This window comes from Zootoca vivipara, chromosome 4 (genome assembly GCF_965207765.1).
Source record: "Zootoca vivipara chromosome 4, rZooViv2.hap1.1, whole genome shotgun sequence".
Lineage (NCBI taxonomy): Eukaryota > Metazoa > Chordata > Lepidosauria > Squamata > Lacertidae > Zootoca > Zootoca vivipara.
In genome coordinates this window covers 98,960,846-98,976,554 of record NC_142587.1, presented here as the reverse complement: position 1 = coordinate 98,976,554, position 15,709 = coordinate 98,960,846, and the positions used below count along the sequence as shown (strand labels likewise).

The window sequence follows — 15,709 nt, the reverse complement described above, 5'->3', positions numbered from 1 at the left end:
ACCAGTTCTTTTGGAATAAGATTATAAAATTATATATCAATGGGAAGATGATTTAATCAAGAATGGAATCCAATAAAGTTTGTTCAATTACCTGTATTCTATCAAACGTTATAGCCAAATAACCAGAAAAAGGAAGCACAACTTGATTTGGTTGACTTTTATCAGTGTGCTATGTGATTGCTATCAAGTTGGTTCGTTTTTTGTGTTCTTTCATTTAGTGAGGTTGGAAAACATAATAAAATTAGAGAAATGGCAGAAAGAGTTGATTAGTCACCCAGAAAGTGATGTAAAATCAGAGCTCCCATCTTATTTCCCATCAAATGATTCATACAATTGTACAAAAGTGAAGAAGGTTACAGTTATGAAGAAATTAGAAGAGAGATTGGGGAAAACTTAACCAAAGCTGGCCTTTCTATATTTTTGAAGAGGTATAAGGAGGCTTAGTCACTACAAAATCAGATTGGAAAAGGCAGGAAAAGGTGCACTATGGCAAGCAGCGAAGACCTGTGTGGCCAGGCAATGAGACAGAGAGACTGTCCATACATGAGAAGAAACATTGGGACAGTGTTATCTGGAACAATGAGACGCAAATGGCATGAAAAACGTGAGGAGAAGAATCAGAGAAGATTTATATCCTACTTGCATTACACCGACCGTGACACACCCAGGTAGTGTGAAGAACTGTGTTTGTATGGCAACAAAAGGTGTGGGCAGAATTTGTATCATTCATGGGAATGTAAATGCCCCAAAATGCATAAATGAAGTACTTGAGCCCAAACTGAAGCATTCTGCAGGTGATCTTTTCCCAGACATTGAAGCATTTAAATGTGTGTGTGTGTGTGTACACACATATTTATTTACTATTTCAACAGGATTCAGCTCCATGTCATATTGCTGTGTGCAAAAGGTGCTTCCAAGATAATTCTATTCCACTGCTGGAATGGACTGGGAATAGCCCAAATTTTAACCCAATCAGAAATCTATGGAGCAGACTAAAGAAACTTGTTAGTCAGAAGCAACCCAGGCAATAATTCAGTCTTGGTTTCACATTATTACAGCTGCAGATGTAAAAACTTGGTTCACTTCATGGGAAGGCGTTGTAAGGCCATATTTAAAGCTAAAGGTTACCAAAGGTTTCAATTTTTTTCTTTATGCCTGCTGTTCTAATAAATACGCCTTCATAAAAGTTCCTGCATTACATTCTTCATTAAATCATATTTCCATTGATATATAATTTTGTGGTAAAGCCTGTACCAAAGGTGTCGTGAACTTTGAAGACGCTCGAAAACAGGATCCAAGGGAGAAATGTACTAAGAGGAAGGCATGCTTGGCAAATCCACACCGTCGTCAACACCCACCCGGAAACCAATGTCCCCACTGTGGAAGGACGTGTGGATCCAGAATTGGCCTCCACAGTCACTTACGGAACCATTGTTAAAACCGTGTTTATGGAAGACAATCTTACTCGGATACGAGTGATCGTCAAAGAAGAAAAAGAAAAAGAATTTTATGGTATTACTCCAAACAAAAGTGGTGTTATGAGCCATCAAACCTCAGAAATACACTTTTCACACAAGGTTACCACAATTATGGCCACTAGTAAGTTGTTCATTTTAAAGTTAATGTTCTTTTCATATGGGATCAGATTATTATTATTTATGTTTCATGTTTATATGTGTGTTGGAAGCTGCGCAGAGTGGCTGGGGCAACCCAGCTAGATGGGCAGGGCATAAATAAAAATTATTATTATTACTACAGTGGTAAGGTAAAGGTAAAGGGGCCCCTGACCATCAGGTCCAGTCATGTCCGACTGGGGTTGCGGCGCTCATCTCGCTCTATAGGCAGAGGGAGCCGGCGTATGTCTGCAGACAGCTTCCGGGTACCTCGATTTAAGAACAATCCTGTTCTGGAAAATATTAAGTTTGTAAACCGAGGTACCACGGCATTACTATCATCATCATCATCATCATCATCATCATCACCATCACTGCTACTACTACCTGAGATTCAATAAGCCTAGCTCTTCTCTGGGATGAATTTTGTTTGGCCCAGTCATGACATCCCCTCCATCTCCAATGTCAGTCGTCTCTTTGGTCAACTCAAGACTGACAATAAACAAAACAAAAAACCTGAAGCTACTTATCTTTTGTAACAATTCTGAAGCTGACATTTGAGATAGCCTGGGCGGTTCAGAGCAGCCAATCATGATAGAAAAAGGAATAATTTGAGGAAGGTTGTTCAAAGAAAAGAACTGTAATTTACTGTTTACTGTGGGGGTGTTAGGTTCCCAGGTGTTATAGGGGCCACTGTTGAGCTCTGTGAAAATATAGGAGGTTGGTCGCATAGATATATTTCTTGAATTTCCAGGCAGATAGGACGATCCCACAGGGAGCCTTACCAAGAGAGGCCACGATCCCACGATTCTCCTCCATGACGTCCTTATGCAGACCTCTCTGGTCAGGATCCAGCAACAGCCACTCCTCGTCCGTGAAATGAACAGTGACATCTTCAAAGCACACTGGACCCTAAAAGAAAAAGGGAAATATCCTACTCTGAGACAGCATCAATATGATCTGTAACACAATGCTCTGTTGTTTCCTTCGTGTTAATTGCAGTGTTGTTTCAATAGGATTGCTTTGCTGCACATTTTATTTATGGATGCTTATTTTATTCTGTGTTTTAATTATGGGTGTTCATTATGGGGTTGGTTAGGTGAATCCTGGTAGCTATTTGTTCTCATGTGTCCACTACTTAGAAACCAGTTTTAGCATTCACTGATCAATCATAAAATCAGCCTATTTTGGCTGGCCATCTGTCTTGGATCTAGCAGAGATTCCTGCAATGCAGGGGGTCTCCTGGCTCTGAGAGACAAGCAGGGAGGGTGGCTTCTGAAAAAAGGAGAGGGAGCCACCGGTGGCTCCTTCTTCTCTTGACTCAACTCAGACTATCAACCTCCCTCCTCCCACTCACCTCCCTCCTCTTCTGCCTCTGAATCTGGACTGCATTCGGCCACAGTCTCCCAGCTCATTACGCCCTGTTACACCTTCAGCTTCTGACACCTCCTCTTCCCAGGCTTCTCCCTCTTCTCCCTCTGACCGCCCATCCTTCTTCCACCTCCACGTCCTGGGCTCTCAACCATCTTCCCTTATTGGTTCCCCAGCTGCATCCTCCCACCATTCCTCTGTGCCCAACCAGTCCATGACATTGCTCCATCCCTCGGCCTCTGTCCCCACAAGGCAGCTTCCCTTGACCTGATCTGGTTCCACAGCCGCTGCTTCCCTTCTGCCCCCATGAAAAGACGGATCAGGAGGTCTTGCCGGCATCATTCTGTCACCTGCAAGAGAAAAAAGGTAAACAGGACACCAGGAGTGCCTGCTTCTCTCACAGGTGAAACAGGGCATCTCTAACTACAGATGGGCCTTTGAGAAAGCCTTACCTGCTAAGAGCCTTTGGACGTTTGTGCCCATTTCATATGTTTGCTGTGCAGAAATACATCTCCCCTTCTCTGGACCCTTGTTCCCAACTGTCTCCCCCCAAAACAAGATGAAAAGAACTTTCAGATGAGTTGGAAAACCAACAGAATGGGACCAAACGGAGAAAAACCACCTTCCTCCTTACCCAGTGGCCTCTCTCTGGTGTCCAACGGAGGCCTCTCTGCCTCACAGGATTCCAGGTCCATTTCTGCAAAATGATCCTTTCCCTGAAAAAGAAACAAGGATTCAAAACAGGGAATGGGGATGAATATTAGAAAGAGAATGACAAAGACTTGAAGGGTGTGAGATCTCAATCCATGGGTGCATTCCCAATAAAAGGCTGGGCCATCAGTAGACCATTATGGGATGTTCCCTGTCCTGTTTGGAGCCCCTTGGGAGTATCCAGAGGAAAGTCTCTCTCACCTGCTTTCTCTCCTCTGCCTGACTCAGGAGGAAACCTTCGGCCAGGGCCACCGCCTGGGAACTGGTCTCCGCTCCGCATTCCCTCACCCAGCTCTCCATCTCCGGGGGAAGGACAGCCAGGAACTGCTCCAAGATCACCAGGTCCAGCATCTCAGCTTTCGTGTGCCTTTCTGGCTTCAGCCACTGGTGGCAAAAGTGGTAGAGTCGGCTGCAAACCTCTCGGGGTCCTTTGGCCTCCTGGCAGCAGAACTGCCTCAACTGCTGGCTCTGCACCTCTGAGCGGAGGGTGTCCTCCTCACCCAGGAACTTCTGCACTGGGTTTCCCCAGAATCTCCCACTGCTCCCAGATTGGATGGCATGGCGTCTTCCTGTTCCAGGGCCAGCTGAGTCATCCATCTGTGCTCTCAGGAAGCCTCTGAGAGATTGGAAGGAACCCTTTGGTCTTCTGCCGAGTTCTGTCCGTTTTAATGAGAAGCTCTAGCAAATCCTACAAAGCAAATACATTGTTCCGTTACAGAATTTGTAGGACGGATGGGGGGGGGGGTGTTCATTGAGCAAGCATGGATGAGTCTTGCTTTGAACCTGGGCTGGACTGCACCAGATCCCAGACCATGACCTATCTTTTTGAAAAGGAAGAGGAGGAGGAAGAGGAAAAGAAATAAGTCCCTAGCCTTGTAGCAAGGCAAAATGTGGAGGAAACTGAAGGGATTTCTGTGAGATGAATCCACCTGGTTTCTCCTGCCTTCCAGTCAGTGCATGAAGTCAGAACCAACTGACAAGGGAATCATTTGTATCTTGTAAAAAATGGATGCTTGGCTCTGGTGGGGGTCCTCACCCGCGGGTCCTCAGGAGTTGCTCCCCACCCCCACCCTCTTGCTTCTGTCTCCTTTTCTTGCACTTGAACTCTCTGCTGCTCTCAAGACAGACTCCTGGAGTGGGGTCCCTTTTTCTTTGCTCCGAGGGCCAGGTATGTATCTGGCCAATCCCCTGAGGGTGAAGTGGGCGGGGCCAAAGACATCTCCCTTGAAGTTTAGGTGAGGAATTTATAATTGTTATTACTGTATTATTATTATTATTCAATAGCTTAACACACACACAGCCATTGATGCCAAGGTCCCTGGAGGCTCGGTGAGTAGCAGCACCCATTTCTGGCCAGTTTTCCAGCAACAATCCCTTTGGGACAAAGAGGATGTGGTCCTGGGATGCCATGCTCTGGATGCGAGGGGATTGCTGCAGTGGCCTCCGTGTGGAGCTGCCCTTGGAGACGACTGGGAAACTGGTCCACAATGCAGCAGCCAGACTATGGGCTGGGATCCCTCTCTTTATTCCTGGCCTTTCTCTCCCACCTTTCCTCCCTCCCTCCCCATGGGCTTTTTTTTTTTTTTGGAGGGGGGGGGGCTAGTCCACCTCCTCGTCCAGCTTTGGAAAACCATTTGCGCATGTTTCCTCTGTTGTGCAATGACGCCGAGCGAAGTCACACAGTGTTAAAAGTCCTAGGGACTCCTTTGTTTGAAGAAGGGAGATTTCAGGGGAGTCAGTTTGGGCTCCTCTCATCTCCAGGAAGGAGAGCCTTGCAGACCTCGCCCCTCCCTGGCAGGACCCTCTCCTCCCTGACTTGGGGTTGTCCCCCCCCCCGCATGAGCAAATCAGCCCCCCCCGGCACCCTCCTCAGCTGCAGCCCTGGGACCCCCACCGTCTCCCCACTGCACCCTGGGGGGGGAGAGAGAGGGAGGGAGGGAGGGAGGGAGGGAGGGAGAGAGAGAGACTCACCAGATCCCAGGAGGGGACAGCGATGCAGCCCTTGCAGGAGAGACACCAAAGCAGGCAAGGACTGGGGAGGGAGGGGCCTTGGCTCTGGAGGTCCTGATTGCTTCCTGTCCTCTCTAGGAAGGCAGCTCGGTTCCCTTTAACCCTTGCAAAGCCGAATCCATCCAGCTCTGCCTTCCACGTTTACTTGCTTAAGTCGGGGTTGTTGTTGTTTTCCATTTCTTGCATTTATCTAGTGTCCGAATGTTCCTGTCTGGTTGCAGCCTATGCTAATAGACGCGGTTGATTCCTAAATCTGAAGGGGGTTTATCTGTGTGCCCCTTTCCCCCTGACCCACAGACACCTCCCCAAAGGAGCAAGCAGCACATTTATACAAATGCAGAATAAACAGCACTGTAGTTGCAAACCTCAGCAACCTCGCCTCTCCCTGGCAGGACCCCCTGAACCCAGGGGGATCTCACCTCCCCGCATGAGCCACCCTCCTCTGCAGCCCTGGGATCCCCCACCTTTTCCCCACTGCAATGCAGCTTTTGCAGGAGAGGAAAGCAACCCCGACCCCCCCCCCTTGCAGGAAGGGGGGAGGGTTTTTTCTCAGGAGGCCTTAGCCCCTCCCTGGCAGGACCCTCTCCTGACTTGGAGTCTCCCCCCCCCCCGCATGAGCTAAAGCATCCATGGCAGGCGGCCGTCCGATCTCTGCTTAGAAACCTCCAAGGAAGGAGAGCCCACCCCCTCCCAAGGGAGACCTTTCCCCTGCCAAACTGCTCTTAGATGTCCCTCAAGGCAGCGGGTCCTGAGTTCTAGTCCTGATGAAACCATTGCACTGGCTACCAAGGAGGAACCAAGTGAAGTTTGAAATAAATAAATCCTATTCTCATCATAAATGAGTAATGCTTGCTTATGTCTGCCAGATGGCGCTGTGGTTAAACCACTGAGCCTAGGGCTTGCTGATCAGAAGGTCGTCGGTTCGAATCCCTGTGATGGGATTGCTTGGTCCCAGCTCCTGCCAACCTAGCAGTTAGAAAGCACGTCAAAATGCAAGTAGATAAATAGGAACTGTTGTGTCGTGGCTTAAGAAGTCCAGATACGCATCTTCAATAGAACAGTTCTTTATTCAGGGCAAAACAGGACTGACTCTGAGGGCAGGAAGGCTACATTTATAGGGACAGGGAACTAGCTAGAAAGGGATACATTTTGGAGGGAACAATATCAGGCAATCACAGTGCTGCCTTTTGGAGGGAACCAATAAGACAGAGGATCCAAATACAGCAGCTTAAATGAACCAATAGTAGCTGAACCAAAAGGCAGTTACTTTACCCTAAAGCACATACAGACAATAGTAATGCAGATATAAAATCCTTTGACTCAATACACAACACCCCCCCCCCCACAACATGTTGACACTATGTACAAAATCGTTCAAGTGTTGCGGTGGTCTCCGAATCCTGCTGGATCGCCTGACCACCGGTGTAGCATCCCTAGGCCTATCCGTGGTCAGGCTTCCCTCGCCAGCAACTTCCGGTACTTCAGCGGGTACGGTTTCACTAGTCAATTCCCTAGACTCACTAGTTATCACCGGGTCCGGTCCACCTGTGGTGGTCTCAGCTTCCTGACTCTCTGAGTCCTCCACCTCCTGTAGCCCTGGGCCTACCTGGCTTGGCGGCGGTGACTCACTGATCGCAGGCAGAGTTGTTTGTGACTCCTCCCCACCAGCATAGGAGCCCGGCGCCTCAGCTGGTCAATGTGGCGGCGCATAACCCTGCCATCCTCCAAGGTTACGAAATATGACACTGGCCCGCTGGGCCGCGTAACCACACCTGGTACCCATGTTGGCCCCCTGGCATAGTTCCGGACCCAAACCAACTCCTCCGATGTCAGGTATCGTGTTTTGTCGGCCTCAGTGGCAGGTGGCTCTCGTGCAGAGCAGGCGGGCACCTTGTTGGGGTGAACGAAGTCCAGAATTGTGGCTAGCCTTCTTCCCATTAATAGTTCTGCCGGTGACTTGCCCGTGGATACACACGGTGTTGTGTGCTGCAGGAACAGCATCCTTGCAATGCGGGCAGACCAATCCCCTTCCAGAAGACGTGCTACCGATTCCTTGGCTGTGCGCACCATCCGTTCGGCTTGTCCATTCGAGGACGGGTGGAAAGGCGCAGAAGTGACCCCACTAATGAAATTATCAGCCAAAAACGCCCTGAACTCGTGGGACACAAATGCTGCCCCGTTGTCTGACACAATGGTTTCGGGTAGCCCGTGGGTCGCGAACAATTTGCGGAGGACCTTGACCACGGCGGCTGACGTCATGTTTGGCACAAGTGAGACCTCTAGCCATTTTGAATAGGCGTCCACTACGATCAAGAACACCTTCCCCTGAAATGGCCCCGCAAAGTCTCTATGAAGCCGACTCCACGGATTCCGGGCCCGCTCCCACCAATGCACAGGTGCCCTGGGCATTTCTGGGCGCACCTCCTGGCATGCCTGGCAGGTGCGCACCCATTGTTCAATGTCCTTATCCATGCCTGGCCACCACACATAGCACCTGGCTAATGATTTCATCCGCACCATGCCCGGATGTCCCATGTGTAGAGTGTCCAGTATCTTGTTACGTAAGAGCCCTGGAATAACCACCCTGTCGCCCCACAAAATGCAGCCCTTGTGGAGTGACAGTTTGTGTTGTCTTGCCGTGAAGGGTCTGAATTTCTCTTCCTGTGGCCCCCTGGGCCATCCCCTCCCCACCCAAGCAAGAACACGGGCGAGGACAGGGTCCTTTCTCGTTCTTTCAGCAATTTCAGTAGCTGTCACGGGTGGTCCGGGAAGTGCCTCCATCATCATCACATGCTCGGCCGGGGCTGGGTCGTCATCAACCGTTCCAGGCAGAGGCAGACGGCTAAGCGCATCCGCATGGCACAACAGTTTACCCTTCACATGACACAGTTCGTATTGGAAGCCATTCAAAAAAATGGACCATCGGAGCATGCGTGGGGACAAAATTTGAGGCGTTTGTTTATGCGGGCTAAATATACCCAATAGGGGTTTGTGGTCTGTTTGAATCGAGAAGAATCGGCCGTAAACATAGTCATGGAACCTTTTAATTCCCGTGACTATAGCCAGCGCCTCCTTATCAATCTGAGCGTAGTTGCATTGAGTGGGGCTCAATGTTCTGGAATAGAAGGAGATTGGTCGTTCCGAGCCGTCCGCCTCCCTGTGACTCAGGACAGCCCCCAACCCATATTGAGATGCATCGCACGCCAGCACCAGCGGTTTAGCCATGTTGTAGTGGGCGAGTGTGCTTCTCTTTGACAGCATTCCCCGCAGAGCATCAAAAGCTCCCTGTTGAAGTTGTCCCCAGCGCCACACACTGTTTTTTTGTAGCAATCTATGCAACGGTTCGGCTATTGAAATTCCCAAGGGCGTAAAACCTGTTCAGTCAGTTTAAAATCCACTTTCCCAATTTGATGTCCTAAGACATTTATGATACAGGTACATAGGCTTTCTTCTTTCTTGCTGCTTAGGAAGCAGGCTTATAAACCTTAAACTTTAAATAGATCAGAACTTCAACATTCAGACAACCCAACAACTCAACTTCCCCACCAAAAGCCAGTAATAAAAGTTGGATCAAATTAAATTCTTAATAAAGTCTCAGCACTAATGGATCATGCTTCCTGCATTAAACAGAAATATCTACACCCCGGGAAAAGACAATTGGGAGCTACATGCCTCCTTTAACTACAGGAAATCGGGGTACAGATCTCTATTCAAAAATGTTTCACAAATGTGGGGGTTTTTTATGTTGTGTGCCCCCCTCTGGTCATTAGCGGAACAATCAACCGTCCTCCTATGTATGAATGAAAATGGCCAGACAGTTACGGTTCATAAGATTTTTAATATTCTCAGTCATTTCAGCCTTACTATTAACGGACCAGATTTTCTACCCTTTATTTATCCACGCTGTGTATATAGCCTATCTTGATTTCAGCAAGGCCTTTGACAAGGTGCCCCATTATATTCTTGTAAAGAAGCTGGTAAAATGCGGGCTAGGCAATGCTACCATTCAGTGGATTTGTAACTGGCTGACTGACCGAACCCAAAGGGTGCTCATCAATGGCTCCTCTTCATCCTGGAGAGAAGTGCCACAGGGTTCTGTTTTGGGCCCAGTCTTATTCAACATATTTATCAATGACTTGGATGATGGGCTTGAGGGCATCCAGAGCAAGTTTGCAGATGACACCAAATTGGGAGGGGTGACTAATACCCCAGAGGACAGGATCACATTTCAAAATGACCTTAACAGATTAGACTGAATTTCAGCCCATCACCCCACCCCACCATAACTTAAAATTCACTCTCCAATGCTTGCAGACACATTCATTATCCTTTTGTGGTGCCCAGAATTGAACACATTGTTACAACTTTAAAGATGTGCCCCCCATGTCACTTCCATAACACCTGCAATCATGTGCGCTGTGTTAGAAATTCACTCCTCCTGTTGCTGGATATGTGGCTAGTATGTCACATGTCCCTTTTTCCTTTCCTTTTTAAAATAAATATTTATTGAATTATATATATATATATATATATATATATATATATATATATATATGTAAAAATCTTGAAAGTGTCGGCCACACTTTTCTCTATAACCGCTTGACCGACCGTCCTGAAATTTTGACACATCCATCTAGGCCACTTCCCGAGGGTTGTTAGGGACAAAAAACCCTCAAATGTCGCATCTGGGCAGGTAGAAACCTGGTTTTCCACCAAGTCAAAGTGGTGTTATACCCTCCTCCACCCCCTCCCTTCCTGTGAAATCTAAGCCACACCCACAAACCAAATGACATCATCAACCAAGCAACTGAAACCACCAAGGCAGCCATTATCAGACCCCTAGGCCTTTGTTTTATGTAGGCCCCTGCCAGGCCCCCACTAGGCCCGAGTGGGGGGGAGATAACCCACAGCAACGCACTTTGGGGCACTTGGTTTGGTCCATGGGGTCACGAAGAGTCAGACATGACTAAACAACAACAAGCAGTCTTGACAGGCATATGTCAATAATGCTTTGATGGTGTTTCCTGCACAGCAGGGGGTTGGACTGGATGGCCCTTGTGGTCTCTTCGAACTCTATGATTCTATGATTTTATGATTCTACTATTTTGAGCCCGTAGTTCAATTTCCCAGCAGCTCCCCTTGCCCTTGAGAACACTTCTAGCATTTCATCTCCTCTACCTGTGGCAATGTTCAACAGGGGGAAAAGTTACCGTATATGCCGGCGAGCGGCTGGGGACTCAAATTTGGGAAACCCTGCTTTAAAGGAAATTTAGTGCTTGGCCCGAAAAGATGGGACCTGTCCACGTTTGTATTTTCTTGTATTTTGTTTTCTTCATGACTTTTGTTTGATTAGTTTTTTTAGGGGGCAAATTAAAAGAGAAATTGTATGGAAAGTTGTGGAGGAATAAAAAGTTGCATTTAAAAAAACACACACACACAAAATGGGGTGGCCTCAAATATTTTATTGGGGGCAAAGACCCATAGGCCTTTAAGAGTTGGCACATATTTCCCTACACCTACAAGGTTCAGGATGGTTACAACATAAAAATGCAGCATAAAAACAAAAAACCACCACATTTTAAAAGGGCATTAGATGTCAATCAGCCAAACGCCTGGTTAATAAGGCGTTGATTTGCCTGGCTCCCAAAGGTGTATAATGGTTTTTCTGACCTTTGAATGGATTCTTTTATGGGAAGTGAGAGAGCAGCTCTGACTGAAGCTCTTTCCACATTCCACACACTGATAGGGTTTCTCCCCTGTATGAATTCTTTGGTGGGACGTGAGATGGGTTCTCTGACTGAAGCTCTTTCCACATTCCACACATTGATAGGGTTTCTCGCCTGTATGAATTCTTTGATGGGAGGTGAGTTGGCAGCTCTTCCTGAAGCTCTTTCCACATTCCACACACAGATAGGGTTTCTCCCCTGTATGAATTCTTTGATGGGATGTGAGTTTGGACCTCTCAGTGAAGCTCATTCCACATTCCACACACAGATAGGGTTTCACCCCTGTATGAATTCTTTGATGGGAAGTGAGATGGGCTCTCTGACTGAAGCTCTTTCCACATTCCACACATTGATAGGGTTTCTCCCCTGTATGAATTCTTTGATGGGAAGTGAGAGAGAAGCTGTGACTGAAGCTCTTTCCACATTCCACACACTGATAGGGTTTCTCCCCTGTATGAATTCTTTGATGGGAAGTGAGAGAGAAGCTGTGACTGAAGCTCTTTCCACATTCCACACACTGATAGGGTTTCTCCCCTGTATGAATTCTTTGATGGGAAGTGAGTTTGGACTTCTCAGTGAAGCTCTTTTCACATTCCACACATTGATAGGGTTCCTCCCCTGTATGAATTCTTTGATGGGAAGTGAGTTTGGACCTCTCAGTGAAGCTCTTTCCACATTCCACACACTGATAGAATTTATTTTCAATGAGATTTTGCTGATGGGAAGTGGAATGGGAGCTCTGACCGCAGCTTTCTCCACACTCCAAATTTTTACGTGGCTTCTCCTCTCTGGGGATTTTGTTGTGGTCACCTTTGTTCTTGATTTTCGATTCATCACAATCTGTAATGGAAAGAAAAATGGATTAGGGCCTCAGAAACTCATCGAGAAGGACTGAAGGGAGTTGGGTGTGTGTTCATTACTTGTGTTGTTGGTCATTAACGAACATATTTATTATTAGATTCTGATGAGTTGTTGAATGTTGCTTTGTTTAATATACAGTAGTGGTCAAAATTGTGGTAGACGTTTGGGGGAAAAAGGCTCATTACACCACTTCTTTTGCAGTAATATAACAAAATTATATATCAATGGAAAGATAATTTAATCAAAAATGCAATCCAATAAAGTTTGTTTAGTTACCCATATTCTATCAAATGTTATAACCAAATAACCAGAAAAAGGAAGCACAACTTGCTTAGATTGACTTTTGTCAGTGTGTTATGAGATTGATATAAAGTTGGTTGGTTTTTTTGTGTTCTTTTATTTAGTGAGGTTGTGAAACATAATAAAATTATAGAAATGGCACAAAGAGTTGACTGGTTACCCAGAAAGCAATGTAAAATTGTACTATTAAGTGAGCAAGGATACAGTTATGAAGAAATTAGAAGAAAGATTGGGGGAAACTTAACCAAAGCTGGCCTTTCTATATTTTAGAAGAGGTATAAGGAGACTTAGTCACTACAAAATCAGATTGGGAAAGGCAGGAAAAGGTGCACTATGGCAAGCAGCGAAGACCTGTCTGGCCAGGCAATGAGACAGAGAGACTGTCCATACATGAGAAGAAACAATGGGACAGTGTTATCTGGAACAATGAGACGCAAATGGCATGAAAAACGTGAGGAGAAGAATCAGAGAAGATTTACATCCTACTTGCATTACACCGACCGTGACACACCCAGGTAGTGTGAAGAACTGTGTTTGTATGGCAACAAAAGGTGTGGGCAGAATTTGTATCATTCATGGGAATGTAAATGCCCCAAAATGCATAAATGAAGTACTTGAGCCCAAACTGAAGCGTTCCGCAGGTGATCTTCTCCCAGATACTGAAGCATTTAAGTGTGAGTGTGAGTGTGTGTGTGTGTGTGTGTACACACATATTTATTTACTATTTCAACAGGATTCCGCTCCATGTCATGTTGCTGTGTGCAAAAGGTGCTTCCAGGATAATTCTATTCCACTGCTGGAATGGCCTGGGAATAGCCCAAACTTTAACCCAATCAGAAATATATGGAGCCGACTAAATAAACTTGTTAGTCAGAAGCAACCCAGCAATAAATCCCAATTAACAGAGGCAATAATTCAGTCTTGGTTTCACATTATTACAGCTGCAGAAGTAAAAACTTGATTCACTTCATGGGAAGGCGTTGTAAGACCGTAATTAAACCTAAAGGTTACCAATGGTTACCAAAGGTTTCACGTTTTTTGCTTTATGGCTGCTGTTCTTATAAATACTCCTTCATAAAATTTATTGCATTACTTTCTTCATTAAATTATCTTTCCATTGATACATAATCTTATGGTATTACTCCACACAAAAGTGGTGTTATGAACCATCAAACCTCAGAAATACTTTTCACAAAAGGTTTCCCCAATTTTGGCCACTAGGATAAGTTGTTCATGTTCTTTTTATATGGGATCAGATTATTATTATTTATGTTTCATGTTGATATATGTTTTGGGAGCCGCCCAGAGTGGCTGGGGCAACCCAGCCAGACCGGGAGGGTATGAATAAAAACTATTATTATGACTACAGTGGTACCTTGATTTAAGAACAGCCCTGTTCTGGAAAAGATCAAGTTGGTAAACCGAGGTCCCACTGTATTATTATTATTATTATTATTATTATTATTATTATTATTATTATCATCATCATCATCATCATCGCTACTACTACCTGAGGTTTGGCCCAGTCATGGCATCCCCTCCATCTCCAATGTCAGTCGTCTCTTTGGTCAAGCCAAGACTGACAGGAGCAAAAACAAAAGAGAAAACCTGAACCTATTTATCTTCCCTAACAATTCTCAGGCTTACATTTAAGATGGCCTTTGCAGTTCAGACCAGCTCATTCGTGATAGAAAAAGGAATAATTTGAGGAAAATTGTTCAAAGAAGAAACTGTAATTTGCTGCTTATTGTGGGGTGTTAGGTTCCGGGGTGTTATGGGGGCCACTGTTGAGCTCTGTGAAAATATAGGAGGTTGGTCCCAAAGAGGTATTTTTTAAATTTCCAAGCAGATATGACGATCCCACAGGGAGCCTTACCAAGAGAGGCCACGACCCCACAATTCTCCTCCATGACCTCCTTATGCAGAGCTCTCTGGTCAGGATCCAGCAACACCCACTCCTCGTCCGTGAAACGAACAGCGACATCTTCAAAGCACACCAGACCCTAAAAGAAAAAGTGAAATGTCCTCCTCTGAGACAGCATCAATATGATCTGTAACACAATGCTCTGTTGTTTCCTTCCTCTTAATTGCGGTGTTGTTTCAATAGGATTGCTTTGCTGCACATTTTATTTATGGATGCTTATTTTATTCTGCATTTTAATTATGGCATTCCTCTGTGCAAATAGGTTGTACTCCACCTTCTGTTTTTGCAAGTCATTCTGCCTATGCAAGCATTCCACTTTGCCTGATGGAAGGATCCACTTTCTCCTCTCCTCGTGAGCTGTTTTGTGGAGTTCAATCCCAATGCCCTAGAGTCAAATTCAAGGGGTTCATGGGGGTATGGAGAGAGGGAGGAATGGGGGGCAGGCCCCATTTTGCAGCGGATGAGTCTGCTTACGTGAATCCAGACCATGATTTGTTCTCATTTGTCCACTGCTTAGAAACCAATTTTAGCTTTCACTGATCAGGTTGAGGTTGAATCCTGACAAGAAAGAAGTACTGTTTGTGGGGGACAGGAGGCGGGCAGGTGTGGAGGACTCCCTGGTCCTGAATGGGGTAACTGTGCCCCTGAAGGACCAGGTGCGCAGCCTGGGAGTCATTTTGGACTCACAGCTGTCCATGGAAGCACAGGTTAATTCTGTATCTAGGGCAGCTGTTTATCAGCTCCATCTGGTACGCAGGCTTAGACCCTACCTGCCCGCAGACTGTCTCGTCAGAGTGATGCATGCTCTAATTATCTCCCGCTTGGACTACTGCAATGCACTCTATGTGCGGCTACCTTTGAAGATGACTCGGAAACTACAATTAATCCAGAATGCAGCAGCTAGACTGGTGACTGGAAGCAACCACCGAAACCACATAACACCAGTCTTGAAAGACCTACATTGGCTCCCAGTACGTTTCTGAGCACAATTCAAAGTGTTGGTGCTGACCTTTAAAGCCCTAAACGGCCTCAGTCCAGTATTCCTGAAGGAGCGTCTCCACCTCCATTGTTCTGCCCGGACACTGAGGTCCAGTGCCGAGGGCCTTCTGGTGGTTCCCTCACTGCAAGAAGTCAAGTTACAGGGAACCAGGCAGAGAGCCTTCTTGGTAGTGGCACCCGCCCTGTGGAACGCC

The 15,709-nt window shown here is 46.3% G+C and overlaps 2 protein-coding genes across 2 annotated transcripts in view; both read right to left on the bottom strand.

The window, feature by feature from the left end:
- Positions 1-1,745: 1,745 nt before the first annotated feature.
- LOC148686069 (zinc finger protein 213-like) lies at positions 1,746-6,119 on the bottom strand. The gene is made up of 5 exons (XM_088668473.1): positions 5,667-6,119; positions 3,897-4,383; positions 3,619-3,700; positions 3,252-3,334; positions 1,746-2,525 (listed from the first exon to the last, which is right to left on the bottom strand). The coding sequence occupies exons 2-5, from the start codon at positions 4,290-4,292 to the stop codon at positions 2,295-2,297; spliced, it is 792 nt and encodes a 263-aa protein (XP_088524599.1). The 5' UTR covers positions 4,293-4,383; positions 5,667-6,119; the 3' UTR covers positions 1,746-2,294.
- A 5,028-nt stretch (positions 6,120-11,147) lies between these two features.
- The window catches only part of LOC148686068 (uncharacterized), a 120,245-nt gene continuing 115,683 nt past the window's right edge, over positions 11,148-15,709 (bottom strand). The window contains exon 7 of the mRNA XM_088668475.1: positions 11,148-12,116. Coding sequence (XP_088524601.1) covers positions 11,322-12,116 — 795 coding nt within the window. The 3' untranslated portion in view covers positions 11,148-11,321. The remainder of the gene's footprint in view (positions 12,117-15,709) is intronic.